The 21,563-nt window shown below is 47.0% G+C and overlaps 1 protein-coding gene across 8 annotated transcripts in view; it reads left to right on the top strand.

Annotated features, from left to right (window-relative positions):
* Positions 1-21,563, top strand: part of GALNT13 (polypeptide N-acetylgalactosaminyltransferase 13) — a 770,323-nt gene that overhangs the window by 728,634 nt on the left and 20,126 nt on the right. For 5 of the 8 annotated variants that reach the window (XM_063933520.1, XM_063933518.1, XM_063933522.1 and 2 more), the window contains exon 11: positions 2,008-2,037. The exons of the other annotated variants lie outside the window; for them this stretch is intronic. In XM_063933520.1, coding sequence (XP_063789590.1) covers positions 2,008-2,037 — 30 coding nt within the window. The remainder of the gene's footprint in view (positions 1-2,007; positions 2,038-21,563) is intronic. 8 annotated transcript variants of the gene reach the window in all.

The following is a 21,563-nucleotide window of genomic DNA, read 5'->3' as shown; positions in this document are numbered from 1 at the left end:
AGCGTGAAGATCTTATTGAAAATGTATATTAGCCTTATAATACTTACAGTAGATATGTTATTTTAATCACTGGACATGTCACTATTTTCTGTATTGTATAAGTGGTGAATGTGGGCTGTTACGGTAAAGTCAGGGCTTTAAGTCAGATCAGGCTATGGGTCACCTGCAGAGGACGAGGCCCTTTAATAATATACCGTCTATGTATGTATGTACCGTACTGTGTGTGTATGAGGCATGATCAAACATTACCATATACTTTCCCCTATTCTAACCACATACATTTTCTATCTTTAGAGCTCCTTTAACATGTAGTACAGTGAGTGCAATATAAAATGAATCTTGATCATGGATTGTCTTCAGATTGTAAAAGCTCAACAGTTGATTCAGTTAAATTAGGTTGGATCCAGCAGAATGGAGAATCAGGTTGTCCACTGACTTTTACATGGGAGCATGTACTGTATGAGGTTATTACTGCATACCTCCCAACTGACTCGTTTTTTGGGCACTGTCCCGCTGTCCCACCTGTGGGCCACAGTGTCCCATGGTGTGTGTGTGTGTGTGTGTGTGTGTGTGTGTGTGTGTGTGTGTGTGTGTGTGTGTGTGTGTGTGTAGGGGGGGGGGATGTTGGGCTGTGCACATATGCATGGCATCTATTCATGGGAGACAGAGGGACTGGGGCATGCCAGCAGCTCACAGAGCGCTGGGCATGTCCTCTCAGTGACACAAAACGGGATACATGACCTGTGATTGCAGCACTCCCATGAAGCCATTCCCCCTTTACAATGGCCATGCCCCTTTTTTGTTCAATTTCCGAGTTTTCATTCAATTCAATGAATGTTGGGTGGAATGATATTGGCTGGCTAGGAAATGAAGACAAGCCCAGATGTACAACACAATCCAGTTGCTTGCTGTTTGAATGGCCATTATTGGCACAGTTTGGTCTCTTAAAGTGTGGCCAAGTAGCCTAACAAAAATAGCTGAAACAACAGGATCACAAGTGAGGCCAAGTTTCATTAGTCAAATCTGTAGATGTATATGTTGCTTTAATGTGGAAGACAGGAAGTGACATCACTGCCATCCACTTGTTATTCAGGAAGTGCTTCTGCAGCCGTTGTTTAGCATGACTGCAACTAGTAAAGTCAAACTTCAGCAGCTCTTCGGAGTCCTGTGGTGATTTGCACACAAACGACTTAAAATAATTCCAGGAATTATTAAAGGATATTTGGTAGCCTAATTAGGCACATAAATTAGCTTTGGATCTGGGAGATGGATAGGTTTGGATCAGGAGACAGAACTAAAATGTCTGTCTTAAAAAAATGCTTTTTCAGGAAAACAAACCCAACCTCAGCATACTTCATTTATGATTAAAATCACAGATAAAATGCTACAGTATTAACGTGATTGCAAATATTCTAAAGGTACTTTGATACAGTACTGTATGTCAACAATATCCAACACGTAAATTTATCTATAATGTTTATGTTTACATGATTTTCAGTTTTTCTTTACATTTGTTAAAACATGTATAGTGTCTCCTTTCTATTTATCTCAATATATCTGAACAACGCCAGATGTTCATTATCTCATAATTGATGGATGGGACAAAAGGCTGAAATATTAAAGCACTGTATGTTATTTCAAACATGCAGTAAATATCACTAGTCATGCTCCTTGTGTATGAATTCACCATTCCCGTTACCTAGGAGAATGCAAACCAAAGCTGCAATGCTTTTTCTCTCCTTCCCCATTCAAAGCTGATATACTGTAAGAATACTGAAATTCCGCCTCCTAAAGAATCCATAATACAGGCTTTGGTATATGTCATTGTCCAATACGTAATCTTTTTAAACCATGCTACATTTTATTGACTAATATTTATTTCATTTCTTTTTCTTCTTTTACATACTGTATGTGTACTTGAAAGTTTGTAGTAGTCCTGTAGTCTAGTAAACAAAATGTTATTTTAAATCTTTATGATTCATTTTTGTATGTTTTTCCTTTTGTCAGTATGCAGGTAAATGGGAATATAATTTTGAGGTAAGATATTTAGCAACATTTATAAATGTTCCAAATAAATAAACAAGCAACCTATTCAGATGTTGCCATGTAGATAAGCAGAGTTTGAATTTATTATGTTTTCTGTTTCCCTCATTAATGGATATGAACTACAAACTAGTACAAATGTAATTTTGAATGACCCATTACTTAATGATGTACCGGAAATGTTTTGCGCACAGATCTTGCAATTACAATAACAGTTCCCTCCACTATCAACAATCTAATATTATAAATAATAGATTGAAAGTAAATTGTAGAGTTAAAATGTAATTTAGGAGTAGATGTATTAACCTGCAGAAGGCATAGGGAAGTGATAAACCAGTGATAAAGCAGTGTTGAGTGCAAGGTGATAATGCACCAGCCAATCAGCTCCTAACTGGTAATTTACATATGGGAGATGATTGGCTGGTGTGTTTATCACCTTGCATTTATCACTGGTTTATCACTTACTTATGCCTTCTCCAGGTTAATACATCTGCCCCTTAGTATGAAAGCTCCACAGTGTAGGGTTGCTCTGGACAGCAGATTCTCAGTGCAACTCTCATAGATTAAGCATGACAATCAATTTATATCTGTTAACCGCGTTGTATGGTCTTCATTCAGCATGGATAGTTTGCGCAGTCCACTTCCCTCTTGCGCATGCGCAAAATGCTGGGAAAATGGGCACTGCACCATTTTCCCAGTGATTTTGCAGTGCTGCTGTTGCCGACACTGGCTCTGGAAAGGTAAGTAGAGGAGAAATGGGTGCCGTGTGTGTGATGTAGGCTTGTGTACACCACTTATAGATACACCATTGTGCTTTGCTATATGGGCATTTCGGAACCGATAAGCCTGCCATGTGGCACCAACCTAATGTAGTGCTCCCTGGAGAAGAAAAACATTGTTAGCAATTGCCACCCAAGGTACTTCTTGTCAGCCTATGGGTTTTTTCAATGCCAGCCATTATGCATTTAGGCCCTAACTCAGCATGGTACTCTAATGTGCTGAAATAACTATCAGGTAATTCAGCACATGTGCGCTTGCACGTATGCCGGTGTGCGCATATTTTGTGGGCGTTTGGGGAGCGCTGTCTGAACAACGCAGGAGTGTCCGGACCATTTGTGGGTCGGGGCGCGACTGTGTGATGTCACACACAGCCGCCTACCTAGCGATGCGCTCGCTTTTCAGCGGGGAGGGGCGGGACCCACGCATGTGGGACGGACTTGCCCTGTGCTTGGCGTCCCTCCGCATATTAGTGTAAAGGGTTGTAGTTTCACAATTTTTCGCACAACTACAACCCATGCTGAATTAGACCCTTAATGTAGACTATGGTGGAATGTTTTGGTGCTAAAAGACAAACACACCATCCAGCCATCAGTCACCATGTCCGACTGACATGATGGAATGTTGCTATGCTACATTTGGGTACATTACATCAAAATAAACGTACTTAGTCCTACAATGAGGCTGCAAGGAGAATAACATTAATACCCCTGAAATTTCTGAGTGCTCTGCGCTGAGCTTAATGTGCCAAGACCATAAACTATTGTAAAACTTGAATTTTGTATCACTTACTCGCAGCCTTACTGAGACACTTAGCTACCAGAATATATGATGTATATTAGACATGACACATTAGAGAATTTGGCTGTTGTAATCCAAAATAATGTTTCCCGATATCAAGGCTGACCTTTGATGTTTGCAAAGTGTAAAAAAGCATTTCTGATCTAACTTGGCCAACATGCAGGTGTAATAGAACAGTCCCAGAAGAAATGCTGCATATTCTTCCATTCTTGCAAAGATTTAAAAAACAATTTCCAGGGATACAGTAATTCTGCTAGGCCAATGTATTTCACTCTCCGACACGATTAGGACATTTTATTTAAAAAAAAACCCTTTGGACCATTTTTGTGATCCATAATACCCACCTTCCTCTATGCAATAATAGTATGGCATTCTGCCAAACAATTGCTTTTTGTGTAGGAGAATCCTATTTGTAAAGACTCAGAGGCCAAACGGAAGTGTGGCCTACAGATCAAATCATAATTAAGGCAGTTTGGCTGATGTATAGAGGATGTGATGAAGGGCATAATTAATTGTGCCCCATGTTTTGTTTTGTTTTCTCAATGTTGGCTGATATGTTGGACCACACGGTGAAACTTAGACTATGGGGGAGGGCGACTTTTGAATAGGTTGCGATATGTATGTGAACGACATATGGGGGGTACAAAATTGCCTACAGGCTCATAATATATTGCCCGTTCCATTGAACGGTCGATGTATATCGCTTAGTGTGTACCCAGCCTTACACATTCAGACACACAGAGAACACAAGGGAAGAGTTTTGTAGCAGCATTTGCATAAAGTTGCAGATGTGCGACTGCCAAAGAAGCAGACATGTGTGCAAGGTGTTGCTCAGTCTGCCATGAGATTTCTCCACCTTTACTTTTTGCAGCACAATTTAATGTGGCTAATGTATGGTATAATAGTATAAATATCAAGAACACAAAGGGGGGTATCTAGTTAGGTGCGTTTTTTTTACCGCGGCTAATTGTTCTGCCTGGGGCTATCCAATTAGCCCCGTAAATCCGGGTATTTTGTTTCACCTGCCTCGAGCAGGCAAAACCAAATCCCTGGTTTCACTGAAACTGTGTGTTTTTTTGAGAGATAATGTGTTTTATTTTACAGGCGACCAAATTGGATAGCCTGTAAAAAAAAATCTGGGTGAAACATCGCATACATTTTTCACGCCCGATGTAGTTTCACCTCTAATTGGATGCCACCCATAATATACTAAACCTAGTGTTATCTACACTAATACAAATGCAAATCTACTTTGCACAGAAAAGTTTTTGGAATCATAGTTACCAACATTTTAAAAATGTCCTCTGGGAAACGGACTGCATGCAGCATCGGGCAGTGGATGGTGGTGCCGAGATGAAGCGATTTATCATGTCACCAAGTCCCCGGACTGAGCACTTCACTGGGGAAGTGAATATAGCCAGGAGGCAGGCCGACTCTCTCTGGAGCCTGGCAACACTCCCAACATTCCAGGAGAGTCGGCAAGTAACATTGGGACTCAGTAGCTTCTTTCTAGGGGAATTTTGAGATCTATGAGTTCTAAGATTGTTTTACGTTTTCTGCTGTTCATATAATTAAATAAGGAAACTCTTATTGAGTGATATGAAGGAAGCAGGCTTATTGACATGTGGGCTTATGCTAAGTGAGTACTACGAGAGATTGGGCAAATTTGCTCTGCGCATTCTCAGAACTGTGTACACCCGTCACCCATATGCACTCATGCAAATCTACTATGACTTCTGCGACTTCTCTGTATTAACAACCATCTGTAGAGGCTTATAGACGAATGGATGTAATGTGATGGGACTGGGATGTTTTGCCATAGGCAATGTAGGGTGAGCAGGAAAAATATGGAAATATGCCAGAAACAGACAAATTATGTATGACATCATGCAATATCGGATAATAATGATGGTGGCTGTCGTATCTCGTAAATCGCTTGTGATTGGCCACTTGTAAATTTCTATTCCCTACATCTCCCGCCTACAGAATTTACTTCTGCAGGCATTCATGAACGTGTTTTAAAACGAAAGAAATACATTGCGTTCGCAAGATAGTGGAATGTCTGCTGTATGGGAGAGGCTCTAGCACTTTAAAAATGACAAAGCTTAAACAAGTATGTTACACATATTGTAAGGTAAGCGGCATTGGCGTTTCTATAATGGGTGCAGTGTGTGCGGTGCACACGGGCCCCTGAGTCACTCACTGCACCCATTTCTCCTATACAGTACTTACCTTTACAGAGTCCATCGCTGACCGTGTGTGGGCCCCCTCCTCTCCCGTAGCCGTCGCGTTGCTGCTAGCGCACTGACCACTAGAGACTCTGACACAGTGCCAGAGTCTACAGCGCATGCGCAGGATTCCTGAAAAATGGCGCGGCAGACGTTTTTTGGAGTCCTCCGCATGCGTTGTAGACTTTGGCACTGTGTCAGAGTCTAGAGCGCTGAGAGTGCTAGCAGCGGCGCGACAGCTGTGGGAGAAGAGGGGGCCCACACACGGAGTCTGCACACGGGTCCCCTCCTCTCTAGATACACCCCTGGTAAGTGGCCTGAGACATGGGCACATTTAGGCATAAAGGTCTGGGACAGCTTTCTGCTGTAAAGTGGGCACATTTGCTCCTCTTGCAGTGACGACAGCATGTTTTTCACAGCTGGAACCTGGCATATGGGCAAAAATAAGCCCACTTTGCATGCACTTTAAAAAAAGAATAATTTAGGTGTACTGTACCTCACACTATTGTGTGGCTAGACTTGCATCATGGTATCTGTAAAGCGCCCCACACACTAGGCCGATTTTGCCCGATTTCAGCCCAATTCGGGCATTTGGCCCGATATATTGGGTGAAATCGGGCATTTTCGGGGGGGTTGAAAAGCCAATCCGATCCGCTGCGCGTTCCCGTGAGCATCGGCTCGGATCCCCCTAGATCCGACATATCACGAGTGCTGCACTCGTTATATGTTGGATCCCACAGTAAATAGATAGAATAGTAAAAGAAACATCGTATGCAAAAAAAAACTGCATACGATATATCTAATACTATCTTACCAACGGGGAAGCTGCCGGGAGGTTGGACGAAATCTTATATGACATGATGGACCGTCATGTCGTACAAGTGTATGGGGCCCTTAAGTGTTATTCTGGACGGAAAGAAATACAGTATGCACATCATAAAACATCTATATATAGAGTATACACTGTATGTACAGGACGTGTATTTTTAAGATGAAAATATAAATGTGGTGCAGGGGGAATGAGTGCAAGGGCTTGTTAAATACACTTTTTGTACAAGTTAGTACTTACATTTTTGATCAGTAACTGCCTGTTACACTGACAGCGTTGAATACATCTACTTACAATACATATGAACATGGGCAAGAAATTGTTTTCAGTAACAAAGTTGGCTCATTCAAACAGAGTGGGGTAAATTTACTGAGGTGGGAGGTTTTTTTTTTAGAACTGGTGATGTTGCTCATAGCAGCCAATCAGCATCTACTTAACATTTATCTATCTAGCTGCTTCTATAAGATAATAGATAGAATTTGATTGGTTGCTATGCTATGGGCAACATCACCAGTTCTAAAAAAAACTCCCACCTTAGTAAATTTATCCCAGTATGTCCATTGGTTGAGGTGCTTGGCCAGTATTCCCGTGGATTGCAATATAGTGCAAGTGCAGTCAGGCAATCTGTAAATGCCCCTACCCATGAGTGTTTAGTTATGTTGGTCATCTTTTGAAAAAAAATTATGTACAGTATCATTCTCAGCAAAACAGATCTTGTTTTTTTGTGCATTATTGGATTCTCTTTAAATCACTTGAGCAAGCATTTACATTGTTTTGCATAAACTTCACACGTCAGATGCATTCGCACGCCACTCAAGCACACTTATCTTAGTAAATAAAGACACAACAACCGTAATTGGCATGAAAGGGGTCAGCTTTTTATTTTGACTGAGAGGAAGGCCTATTAATACTAAAACTAAAAATGCAGACTTCCCTCTCTAACTAAGGTGGCGGGGAGAAGAACGGTTAATCACGATAAACAACTTAATAAGGGTGATCCAAAATTATATGATAACATAGAGCAATAAACATATGTGTGAGGGGGCCTTCTGCCCCAGATGTTCCGGGATCGGCCACCTGCCTCCATCCCAGACATCGGAAAACTAAAATCCAAGGACAGGGGTCGACCTTCTGCCACTACCCCTGCCCACCAACAGTTGTAGGGACGGAGGTACGCTCCGCCCCTATGGGGTAAAAAATTGGGCCTCCGGCCCCAATATCCACATATGTTTATGATCTATCATATGGGCCCCACCAAGTACGGTGGTGCCCATTAATTACTTATAAGACTATAAAAATACCTAAAAGTTCACCCGAACTTACTAACAATAAACTCCTTAAGTTAAACAAAAATAACCGTTCAGAAACCGGCCACCAAAAGCCGACACAAGTAACCCCACTGTAGCAACAAAAAAACAACTCCTCAGGGCGGGAGGGTGGGTCACGGAAAAAACTGGAAGAGGCAGGATGTCCTAGGTCTGAAGACTATATGTATGTCAGACCAGCCCCTATACAGAATCCAGCCAATCATAATCCAGGCAGTTTTCCTTACGTTCCTCCCACAAAAACTGTAACCCCTTCCGTGCCAGAGTGATGCATTAAGAGGCGTGCAGCAGGCCCAGCCAGTGAGTTTATGCTGTTATGGCCATATTACATGACCCACGCAGTCTTAAACTTCACACGTCCGATGCATTCGCACACCACTCAAGCACACTTATCTTAGTAAATAAAGACACAACAACCGTAATTGGCATGAAAGGGGTCAGCTTTTTATTTTGACTGAGAGGAAGGCCTATTAATACTAAAACTAAAAATGCAGACTTCCCTCTCTAACTAAGGTGGCGGGGAGAAGAACGGTTAATCACGATAAACAACTTAATAAGGGTGATCCAAAATTATATGATAACATAGAGCAATAAACATATGTGTGAGGGGGCCTTCTGCCCCAGATGTTCCGGGATCGGCCACCTGCCTCCATCCCAGACATCGGAAAACTAAAATCCAAGGACAGGGGTCGACCTTCTGCCACTACCCCTGCCCACCAACAGTTGTAGGGACGGAGGTACGCTCCGCCCCTATGGGGTAAAAAATTGGGCCTCCGGCCCCAATATCCACATATGTTTATGATCTATCATATGGGCCCCACCAAGTACGGTGGTGCCCATTAATTACTTATAAGACTATAAAAATACCTAAAAGTTCACCCGAACTTACTAACAATAAACTCCTTAAGTTAAACAAAAATAACCGTTCAGAAACCGGCCACCAAAAGCCGACACAAGTAACCCCACTGTAGCAACAAAAAAACAACTCCTCAGGGCGGGAGGGTGGGTCACGGAAAAAACTGGAAGAGGCAGGATGTCCTAGGTCTGAAGACTATATGTATGTCAGACCAGCCCCTATACAGAATCCAGCCAATCATAATCCAGGCAGTTTTCCTTACGTTCCTCCCACAAAAACTGTAACCCCTTCCGTGCCAGAGTGATGCATTAAGAGGCGTGCAGCAGGCCCAGCCAGTGAGTTTATGCTGTTATGGCCATATTACATGACCCACGCAGTCTTAAACTTCACACGTCCGATGCATTCGCACACCACTCAAGCACACTTATCTTAGTAAATAAAGACACAACAACCGTAATTGGCGTGAAAGGGGTCAGCTTTCTATTTTGACTGAGAGGAAGGCCTATTAATACTAAAACTAAAAATGCAGACTTCCCTCTCTAACTAAGGTGGCGGGGAGAAGAACGGTTAATCACGATAAACAACTTAATAAGGGTGATCCAAAATTATATGACAACATAGAGCAATAAACATATGTGTGAGGGGGCCTTCTGCCCCAGATGTTCCAGGATCGGCCTCCTGCCTCCATCCCGAGCAATAAAAAACATGTGTGAGGGGGCCTTCTGCCCCAGATGTTCCGGGATCGGCCTCCTGCCTCCATCCCAGACATCAGAAATCTAAAATCCAAGGACAGGGGTCGACCTTCTGCCACTACCCCTGCCCACCAACAGTTGTAGGGACGGAGGTACGCTCCGCCCCTATGGGGTAAAAAATTGGGCCTCCGGCCCCAGTATCCACATATGTTTATGATCTATCATATGGGCCCCACCAAGTACGGTGGTGCCCATCAATTACTTATAAGACTATAAAAATACCTAAAAGTTCACCCGAACTTACAAAAAATAAACTCCTTAAGTTAAACCAAAATAACCGTTCAGAAACCGGCCAACTGCCAGGTTACCAACCTGCCACCGCCACCGAACCGAAAACTCAACTCAACTTAAACAAAGCATAATACAAAGAAAACTTAACTCAAAACCGAACACGAAGCTAAACAGACCTCAAGACCCGGCGTACCAGATCATTGCCACCCACATGCAGGACCAAAAGAAGGGTGTGACTGAGGTTAATCTAACCTGCGTCCCTGTGACTGAGGTTAATAAATGAAATATAGTATGGAGAAAAATGGAAAACCTAACCTGCATCCCTAACGGGAAGGGGGGGGGGGGTCCCCCAATTTGACTTGAGGCAAAAACACAAAACTTCGTCAGCCGGCAAAAACCGTAATTAAAACCAACGATAAAGCAAAAATTCCTCAAGGCCCCCACTATCACAAAGGGCGACTGTGACGAGCGGCTAATCCTCAAAGGGGCGCACCGGGAGGAAAAGGCCTGATATAGCGCCTAACTGCACCAGACCTCCACCTTCCCAGTGCCGGGACTTCGACTTCAGACCAACCCGCCGCAGCGGCCGCAAAAGCAGCGGCGATGCGGAAAGAGTGAGTCCCATAGTCGGCCGGAGATAGACCCAGGTATAAAATGCAACGTCCCAAAACCGACCGGAAGTGATATCTGGTCAACGGGGAATCGTCACTATGGACGAGCCACCCGTCAGGCGTTGGAGGCCGAACGGACGAATAAGACCGGGCCGCGGTAACTGGACAAATGCCCCGCCACTAGCCCGATCCACTCGACCCACTGCCCCCGCCGACTACGTCAGTCTTGGAGCGCTGAATCCCACCCCGCAAACTGTCGGGGCGTACGTCGACGTAGGCTGTCAGCATGGGCGAGGCAGAAGTACGAGAAACGGACACCAGCTCGCCCACCCTGATCGCACCGTGAAAAGCCATCGTAAAGGCCGTCATGAAGAGGAGAACTTCATACCCTGAAGAGCAAATACTCCGTAGGGATCCTAAAATGCGCCTCAACAAAAACCCAGCAATTGGCCGGCGGTCGGCCGGCCGGGACGGGATCGGCCGAGCCCATCCCTTCGACACCTTCCGGGAGAAAAAGGACTTGGTAAAGTCCTCCTCCCCCCGAAGCTGCAGAAAGCATGATATACCGCTAGAACCCTACCAACATACGCCAGCGAAATTCCGTCGGTGTACAAAAACCCAGATGTATCTAAAAGTCGTGAGAGGTCTTACCACTATGGCCTCTCTCCAGAAGGTAGCAACTCCACCGCTCCCAGGCTGCCAGATAAGCCGCGAAAGTTGCAAGGGCCAGCGACCTGTGGGCTAAACCTCCAATCCGGGCGGATAACCTGCCACACATAAGCAGGACATGATTCCCCATGGATGAGAGCTGCAGGAGCCAAGCGCCTAAACCACTGACAGTCACCACGAGAAGGGGTATCAGCAATGTAGTTACGCACTCCCGGAACATGCCGGGCTCGCAACGTAATGTTGTTCACCAAGTATAGCAAGATGATCTGCGCAATGACCCGCAGGACCGGCAAGGACGTGGATCTCTGCCTATTAATGGCAAAAAACCACGCCCAAATTGTTGCACCAGAAGGTCACCACTGTGTTACGCAGGGCATCGCGCCATAACTGCAATGTGACCATTATGGGAAAAATTTCCAGCAACAGCATGTTTGTCGTGAGGTGCTAGCTAAGCCAGGCCCCCGGCCAAGGAGACGCGCACCACCGGCCAGCGAAATAAGCTCCGAAAATGCAAGCGCCAGAGGCGTCCGTGAAAAGCCCCAGGGTTGTGCTAGACACGACCGCCTATTGCCAAATACAGACGCCGGTGAAACGAACTAGAAATTCATCCCAGGTACGGAACTCCCCCCGAAATTTGAGGCACAATCTAAGAAAATGATGCGGGCGTCTAATCCCAACTGTCACCCGCTCCGATTTTCTGCTGAAAAACCCCAACCATGGGGATAACTTCGCAAACAAAATCAAACAGGCCCAAGAGGGAATGAGCCCGCAGCAAGAGCATAAAGGATATCATCGTGAAGATGGAACACCTAATCCACTGGTAGCCTACAGAGTCCGGCGACCGTATCAATCTGAATTCCGAGGTAAACTAAGGAGGCAGATGGCCTCACAGTCTTCCCAGGCGCAACCGGTTCCCCCGAAGCGTGCGAAGAGGGCCCATGCTAGCAAGCTAGCGCAGCGATCTGAGTCCCGTGGGCCGATCAAAAGGAAATCATCCAAGTAGTGTGAAATTCCCCTCACCCGTCGCCTGCACCAGGCTCCAAAGGGGAAAAGAACTGAATCACTCGAAGTATGCGCAAGAGATGGAACAACCCATAGGGAGGCACCAATCTATGTAATAGCCATCGACCAGTTAAAAAAAACAACCCAAAAAAACAACCCATAAACAGAAAGGCCGAAGGGTGCACCGAGAGGGGACGAAACGCTGACCGGATGTCCAATGTACACGTCACGGCCCCCGGACCAAAGACCTAATGGTGGCTATGGCAGAATGAAAAGATAGGTAAATGCCCTACACTGATCATCAGGAATAGCCGCAGTAACCAGTGACCCGAGAGGACAGGAAAGATGATGAATGAGTCCAAAGTGGTCGGCGGTCATCTTGGGCACTATCCCGACGGGGGACAAGACTAAATCCGGTAAGGGGGGGGGATACCGAAAAAGGTGGGCCATCATCCTGACCAATGAAACGTCAGCCTCAACCTTCCGCCGTAGCACTTCCAGAAACCCCCCGAGCCGAAAACAGGTTCGTGCCAGCCCGAGATATTGGCAAGGGGAAGCCAGACGCGAAACCAAGTGTAAAAATTGGGCGTCCACCCGCCGCGGGTACCGTCGCAGCCAGAGGTATGAGCGGCAGGTGTGTAATCGGGAAGGGGGCTATGGTCAGCGCCTGGGACCGCAGGAACGCGGCTCCATGGTCCGGAATTACTCCCAGTCCCAGGACTGGTGCAGTCCTTGGTCCCATGGTCTCCGCCACATCAGATGCAGGAGCGACGAAAACGTCACCGACCCCCCATGTCACATTGGGCATAGTTGAATACGAAGCATGTCCTATAGGCCGCTCGCGACGGACCCGCCCGAAAGCCAAAAGAACGAGAGCCGGGCTGCTTCACCCATCGTTTCGTAGTACCGCTTTCATCGTCGCCCCCAGAGCCCTGCGTCAGCTCCACGTACAGTGCTACATCCGTCTTCCAGAAATTGTAGATATCACGACCGTGCTGTATGCGCCGAAAGTTCTCATAGTAGCGTCGCCAAGCCGACCCGTTGTATTTATGGTACAGCACGTGGACAAGGAACTGATATCGCACAAAGTTCATGTGTTCGTCCGGGCACGTCTCCAAATAACACACCGCGAAGGTTAACATGCACCTAACCCAATTTGGATAGGAACGCAAAGCGTCCTCGCTACCTTGGCCTTTTACGTAGCTGAAAGCAAGGCTCCATGATCCTCGCTAGGGAGAGCTAAAATAGTAACGCATTGACCCCCATGGATCCGGTCCCGGATGCTGGGCCTAAGACCACGTTGCACAGAGAGCTTGAATACCTGCGCTTGCGCCGTCTGCGTCGTTTGACCCCCCTCCAGAGGACGGGGAGACAAAGGTAAGAGTCCGTACCCCAGCGCCTGCGCGTTTTCTACCGCGCTTGCCTGAACCCTGACGCGTATCTCTATCCTCGCTAGAGGAGTGGGACTGCGTACTAGATCCCACTCCGCTACAAGGGCTAACCGCACTCCCATGGGGTCAGTCGGGGTCCGAGGAAGACTCAGCCGCCCGTGTGGCTACTCCGTCAGTTCCTGCGCCTTCCAGACGATGAGCTGAGGCACCGGCAGTCTCCATTCCAGTCCCGACGTCAACGGCCGGGGAAACTAAAGAGACATCGTCCCTTGCACCCCGACCGTTCCCGCAGCCACAGTGAACGGCAGGGCCGGCGGTCCAGCCGCTCCCCCAGAGGACAGGAGCGGCTTAAGACTCTGCGCGATGCTATCAGCCAAGGAAGGATGGCTGGCCCTAGTCCACCGGGTACGGCGGATAACCAGGGAGCCACCGCCAACGCGACTGCGGCACAATTGGCGGACAAAAAAGGGGAGGCGGCCACCAAGGGTGCGGCCTCCGTGGCCCGCACCCGACGAGAGGTTTGCAAACCCCCCCGTCGGGAGCAAAGACCCGGATGAGCCCTTGCTGTCTGTGAACGCAACATCCCTGTCCCACGTAGATAAACTCTGCCTGGGCCGTCGACGCCGCAACCTCCTCCTATCCCTAGCAATGGACTCAGCACCAGATCCCTGAGCGCAGCCACTGCTACAGACATTCTGCGCACCTGCCGACTGCGGGCTGTTCGCAGCAGCGTCCGCATCAGCAGGCTGACCCAAGCTGGGACTAGATAACTTGCTATCCGCCCGCGCACTGTCCCCTTAGGGGGTTGCCAGCCTGTGGCTGTGCCCCTTGACTGTGACCGGCCAGTATAGCACGAGCACATCTGCCGGGCTAACTATGCGCTGCACGCACAACTCCGAAATGAGCTGTTGCCAGGTGTCCATCCGCGGCAGGAGTGGCACGGTGGCCCGTCCCACAGCGGGTGGACGTAACGCGTCCGTGCGCAACCATCCCGGCATGGTCGACCATGTCGCGGGGGATGACAACGGCACTGGCCAGAAGCAGCGGGAAGATGAGTGCGTAGCCCCACCCCACAGCGGGGGGGGGGGTGCGGGACCCAGCACATGGCAAACAAAATAGCCCCGGAGACCAACCTGGGAGTGATATGTGGGCTGCCCCCCCCCGGCCGGAGTGATATGTGGGCTGCCCCCCCCCCCCGGCGGGAGTGATATGTGGGCTGCCCCCCCCCCCCGGCGGAAGTGATATGTGGGCTGCCCCCCCCTCCGGCAAGAGTGATATATGGGCTGCCCCCCCTTTATTTTTAGTCTTTTGTGTGTGCTGCAGGGCGGGAGCGCTGTACCGGCCATACAGGCCTGGCGCGCCCACCCTGCGTGATGACCAGCGGGTGCAGGGACGTTCCTAGCCATCCCCAGCAGCCCGCCGCAGCCGCCCACGAACTCCCGGCCCGTCCCCGCCCGCCAACGCCGAAGCCAGCGGTGGGGACGGAGACAGATTGTGGCCGTGAGGGAGCGCGGGCGGGTGAACACGGCAGCGGATGCCAGGGAACGCCCCGCTCCAGGCACTGCAAGCCCGCTCCTGCTCAGCCGGACCTCGCTCGAGGAGTCCAGCAGCCGAGCAGGAAGGGCCCATAAGCACAAATACATTTAGGTAGAAGAATGAATGAGAAAGGAGAAGGGAGAAAGTAGGACAGAAGGAGGTAGAACAGGAGTAGAGTTTAGTAGAAGATACAGAGAGAAGTATAGATAAGGAGAGCAGAGAGAAAGATGAGCGGATCAAAGAAATAATATGCAGCAATAAAACACTGTTAAATCAGCTGTACTCAACAGTTCCATGGAAAAAACTGGAAGAGGCAGGATGTCCTAGGTCTGAAGACTATAAGTATGTCAGACCAGCCCCTATACAGAATCCAGCCAATCATAATCCAGGCAGTTTTCCTTACGTTCCTCCCACAAAAACTGTAACCCCTTCCGTGCCAGAGTGATGCATTAAGAGGCGTGCAGCAGGCCCAGCTGGTGAGTTTATGCTGTTACGGCCATATTACATGACCTACGCAGTCTTTTCATCCACATGTCCGGTACCTCTCTCCCACAGTATTTATTTTTCCATGAAGCTATTAATAGTTTGATAAACACTGCTTGACAATGCTGATGGACTGAGTACTTTTTGCAAATGGTAAAAAATTAGTCTATTTTTCATTTGTAACTTGTATCCAGGAATTTGTGCTCAAATAACCATCTATTTATAAATTAGAATGTATGTGTCATTTTTTTCACCACAAACTGCGTACTCTGGGCCTAATTCCAATTTGTACGCAGTGCTGATGTTCATGCGACTGAACGATTATCGGCAGACTAGGCATGTACCCCGTTCACACTGACCATGCGCCAAGCTACCTTTGTGATGTGCTCACAGTCAGGATTTTATTGCAGAGTGATTGTCAGAAAGGAACCGTTTGGTGACAGTAACGGGGAGTGACAGCCTAAATGCAGGCCGTTTTTCGGGATGTGGTTTTGCCTTTCACTGCAATCATACATGGCGGCAGCGTCACTTCTCTCGCAGCCAGTCTCCGTGACCATAGACTCACTCGGAGAGTCGATGTTCCTTGGACCTAATTCAGACCTGATCGCAGCAGCAAATTTGTTCTCTAATGGGCAAAACCATGTGCACTGCAGGGGAGGGCAGATATAACATGTGAAGAGAGAGTTAGATTTGGGTGGGTTCTATTGTTTCTGTGCAGGGTAAATACTGGCTGCTTTATTTTTACACTGCAGTTTAGATTTCAGTTTGAACATACCCCATCCAAATCTAACTCTCTCTGCACATGTTATATCTGCCCAGTGTCGGACTGGGGCATGAAGGGCCCACCGGGGAATGTAGTGGTAGGGGCCCATGTTTAGGGGTGTGGTCGGTCTCCAGAGGGGAGTGGCCAGTCATTACAGTGGTTTCAGTGGCGGATCTTGCCATGGGCAAGCGGTACTTTTGCCCGGGGCGCCGCCTTCCGGAGGGCGCCGGCGCCATCCGGAGGGCGCCGCACCAGGGCAAGATCCGCCACTGTGCCCCCCGCAGTGCCCCGCTGTGCCCCCCCGCTTTGAAGGGAACCAGACGCGTAGCGTCTAGTTTCCCTTCATTGAGAGGACCTTTGCTGTGCGGTGCGCGATGACGTCATCGCGCACCGCACAGCATAGTGGCACAGACACTAGGGGTCATACTTGACCTCTAGTGTCTATGCTGTTCTATGGGAGAGACGTAATAACGTCTCTCCCATAGATCGAGGGGAGGAGAAGAGCGCCGCCGCCGGCGGAGGAGGTCTGCAGCGGTCTGGATTAGGAACGGGGATGGTAAGTATACTTTTTTTTATTTTATTTTTTCTTTCAGCGTCGCTACAGGGGGCATAAATGGGGGCGTAACTGACCACGCCCCCATTTGAAGCCACGCCCCTATACTTTGCCCGGGGCGCCACAAGGCCAAGAACTGGCCCTGAGTGGTTTACCTAACCATTAGTTAGTGCATGGGTTGGGCCCCTTAACAAATATATAAATACTGCTAGTGCATCCATGATAATGTACCAGATAAATATTGGTAATGCACTGTAGAGAATAGTAATACATCATAGTCCTGTACATTATAAGGTAACATGTATAATTTATAATTCAGGAACACAGTCTGGAACCTGATCACTAGAGGAGAAGGAGGGGCCCCAGGCAGTGGGGCCCTGCACATGGTTTTGCCCATTAGAGAACACATTTCCTGCTGCGATCATGTCTGAATTAAGCCCCTTGTTTCTGCGTCAATGTTGTGTACGTGTATACAATTGCTGAGGATGTTGCTATGGCTCCAGGGGGCGTGTCTATACTTTTCTGAGCGGCTGCTTCACTTGTGTTGTTCTGCATGTTCATAGGATGAACAATCGCATCTGCGTAGGCTTTTGCGCACAAATCAGAATCAGGCCCTCTGTGCGATGGCTGCTAGCGTATCACTACCTAAAGCCTCATCTTTATTCTGCTGTAGGCTTCATCAGCAACCTCATTATCACCAGCATTGCTTGTTTTTTCCTACAATCTGAATCAATACATATCTATTCATCATCATCACAGCCCTGTTCACACAAGCACATACAGTATACAGCTTAAATATAGACATACAAGTGAATGTTACACTGCAGAGGTTTCTAGCAAATACCTTTCTTCACTCTCGTTTCCTGGCTGCATAACACTGTATGATTGCTGCAACGAGAATAAAATTGTCATATTATTGCTAATTATCCAATCAAACAAAATTGGTTATTTAAGAATCTGCATCATTTACATATTTTATCCAATTTGCCATGAATTTGGGGATTTACATTACATAGTTACTTAAAAATTCTCTTTGCTAACTATGTATTTGCACATTTGCAAGCTAGTCTGTATTATGGGGGTGATTCAGACCTGATCACTGGGCTGCTAATTTTGTTGTCCTGCTTTCAGATAGTCTCCACCCAAGGGGAGTATAAATTCGCCCGTGCAGTGTGCGATCGCATGTGTACACCGTTCTACAAATATCCCTCAGTCAGCAGACAGCTGCAAATCTGTTCGCAACTCACTCACCATCTAATGTTTTTACCGCTGTGTGCAGCCCAGGACTTGGTCCTAGAGCGATGAGAACAGGCTGATCGGGTCAGGAGCTGATGTCACACACCCTCCCTGAAAACTCTTGGGAACGCGTGCGTTTTCCCTGACACTCCAGAGGGTAAGTTTCCACCCACAAACGGCCTCTTCCTGTCAATCAGCGAATGGCTGTGCGATTGGAATTTTTGCACCAGCCTACCGCTTTTTGGCGATGCATGTTGTTGTCTGGTGACGCGCGTGCGCATTGCGGTGCATACACATGCCTAGTCTAACAAAAATCGCCCGCTGTTCAAAAACGCATAGCAGCGATCAGGTCTTAATCGGGCCCTATGTCAAGTATACCATCATGGTGTACAGTGGGGGTTATTCAGAGATGAATGCAGACGGCTGCATACCCGGCCAGCATAGGGCAAGGCCGTCCACCATGTGTGAGACCACCTCTTGATGTGCGGACGCATTGGAACTAAGGTTGACGCCTGGCAGCGCAGCCTGGCTGTACTGTCAGGTGGTCAGCAGACATTTTTTTTATTGGAGCGGCTGCATGTGACGTCATGCAGTCACCCCAAAAACAAATCCGGCCCACCCTCACTCGCACCGCATTGCCCCGCCCCCAATGCCGCATCGCCGCCACTGTTAATCACATTGTGGTTGCATCCATTGGGGCGTGCGCAGTTTGCCGCCATCTGCATATTGCTATACGGGCCGCATTAGCGGCCGGGTCTGAATGACCCTCAGTATGTGATGTTTATGATAACTGCAAGCAGGGCGGGTGTAAGGTTTCTTGGCACCCTAGGCAAAGCTTCAGTCTACTGCCGCAACCAACATCAATATCCACTTCCCAGCCCTTCAGATGAAAGTGTAACTTATAAGTTCCACAGCCACCACTTGCATTAAGTACAAAAAGGATGTTTCTTTTTGAGACATCCTTAATTTTGGAGAGGCAGACTCAGTAGCGTCCCCCAGATCCCTAGGCAACTGCCTAAAGCTGCCTAATGGTAGAGCCGGCCCTGACTGCAAGTTAGCTTTTGTGTTTTAAACTAGTGGTGTCATGCAAAATTTGAAAGGTTACACACACATGCAGCACACACTGATCAGCTCTGAAGGGCGCCCCTGTTTTTCTGTTGCAGGATCTGCGCTCCTCTGTTTCTCTGGCAGGACATGTACTGTACTTCGCCAGGCGCCCTGAAATGGAACCCTAGCAGTTAGTCTCTGGCACTGACAGGCAGGGCTGGATTAGGGCTGGTGGGGGCCCTACCACTAAAATTGCTGGCAACCCCCCCTACACACACACACACACACACACATATGTGCACAATCGACACACCCACACTCACTCATGACAGGGACAGTGTTCCTCAACAGCCTGCGGTTCACACAGCCACTGTCTCGTGGGATTTTCATATTGTGCGAGCCTGACTATGCATGGACAAGCTCCTTGGTGGTCGCTGTTACTAAACAGCTGAGCTGCCAGAGCGATCTTCCTCCAATTTAAAATGCAGTTCGTGAAGGCCCCTAATGTGTAGGGGCCCTGGGATGGCCACATCTGTTGCCCCCCTTAATCCAGCCCTGCTGACAGGCTACTGGTGGGATTAACTGTTTCCTCTATTATATATTCAGCAGCTACCTATAGAAATCTGACAGATTTCTTCACTAATCTTTCTTAGTGATTATTATTATAATTATTACCAGTTACTTACATAACGTTGGAAACAAACAGTAATAAAACAAGGCTGGATTATAATAGGCAGACATACAGATGGAGCCTCCGTTATCTTGGCTATTTCTCCACCTAAACTTAGATTTAGTTGCACCTAGGCGATAGCTTAGGTTGATGAGTTTAATCACGGATAGGTGCGTTGAGGCACGACTACATACTCAGCATGCAATACAAATCTCCACCACTGGTTGACTAATGGTCCACTAATCCAGTACTTTAGAGCGAATAGCGGCGGAATGATCTACAGTACAAGCTCTGGCAAATGGTCAGTGACGACTGTAATGTTAATGTACACACTGACCAGGAGAGTGTCAATTAAAAAAAAAAAAAAATATATATATATATATATATAGTTTATACAGACACAAACTAATGTATTAAAACTCTTGTCAACTGGCGTGTTAATGCATGTGAGCGGCTAAGTCCCGTAGACAAAGCAATAGAGTAAAAATTAATATAGTGTGTGCAGACGCAACTGTGTGAAAGCAATAATATAATTAATTGACATTAAAGTATGTACAGTATACTGTATGTTTTGTACAATATGAGTATCCAAGTCCCATAACGGTATAAACAAACACCAATGGGAAGGAATTGCTGCTTACGGTACTTTTACACATGAGCTTAGGTATCTTCCATGAAGCGGTGTGGGCAAGCGGTGAAATCTTCTGCCTCCCATGTTGAGAGTCCTGGGTTCGATTCCCAAAGTGCGAGTGTACATATTTTTTTTCTGACACTCACATTATTTTTTTTTTAATCTATTGTAATATACCTTCACATTCAATAGAAGTGTGCACACAGGTTTTAAACATAAATCAGGATAAATCTGCAGGAGCGACAGCGACAATGAGGACCTGTAGACATACCAGTTAATATAAATTAGTGTATTCTGACGCAACTAACTGAGCAACACAATATTGTAGATTGTTGGCGTTAGATAATCTGTGTTGTACTTTATGAGAAGGGATCACTACTACTGTACCATTTACACATCTATCAAAGCGACTGCAGTTCTCGATCTGATTTTCATATACAGTACAGTATTGTGTTGTACATTTATTGTAACCTAACCTCCCTCCCTATCTACTGAACTGTGCAGACACCCAGGAGGTAGTGAGGTAGGGGGAGTTGGTGGCTAAATACCATGTTTTGCTTTATGAGCGTCCAAGTCCCTTAACAGCATAAACAAACACCAATGGGAAGGAATTGCTGCTTACAGTACTTTTACACATGAGCTTGTGTATGTTGCATGAAGCGGCGTGGGCAAGCGGTGATGTCTTCCGCCTCCCAAGCTGAGAGTCCCGAGTTTGATTCCCAAGGTGTGTGTTTGTTTTTTTTACACTCACTTTATTAATTGTTTATTCTATTGTAATATACCCTCACATTCAATAGAAGTGTGCACACTTCTAGCATTACAGCAGAGTACATTACAAGCCGTTTGTGCTATTTAGTACTTAAATACAAAATCACGTACAGAGATGCTAAGGACAGTGGTTTGGCAACCAGGAACTTAGGGAGGAGCTTTTATCTCTCCCCATTATACTTAGAAAGATAACACTTGCCGCTGTACGTTACAAGCTGTACATGCTATTTAGAACTCAAATGCAAAATACTGTACAGAGATGCTAAACATGATGATTTGACATCCAGGAACTTAGAGGGGATCTTTTATCTCTCCCCATTATACTGAGAAAGATAACACTTGCCACTGTAGCCATTACAGC

The sequence above is a fragment of the Pseudophryne corroboree genome, chromosome 7, assembly GCF_028390025.1.
Source record: "Pseudophryne corroboree isolate aPseCor3 chromosome 7, aPseCor3.hap2, whole genome shotgun sequence".
NCBI lineage: Eukaryota > Metazoa > Chordata > Amphibia > Anura > Myobatrachidae > Pseudophryne > Pseudophryne corroboree.
The sequence above is the reverse complement of the archived record's forward strand: the minus strand, read 5'-3'. Positions and strand labels throughout refer to the sequence as shown.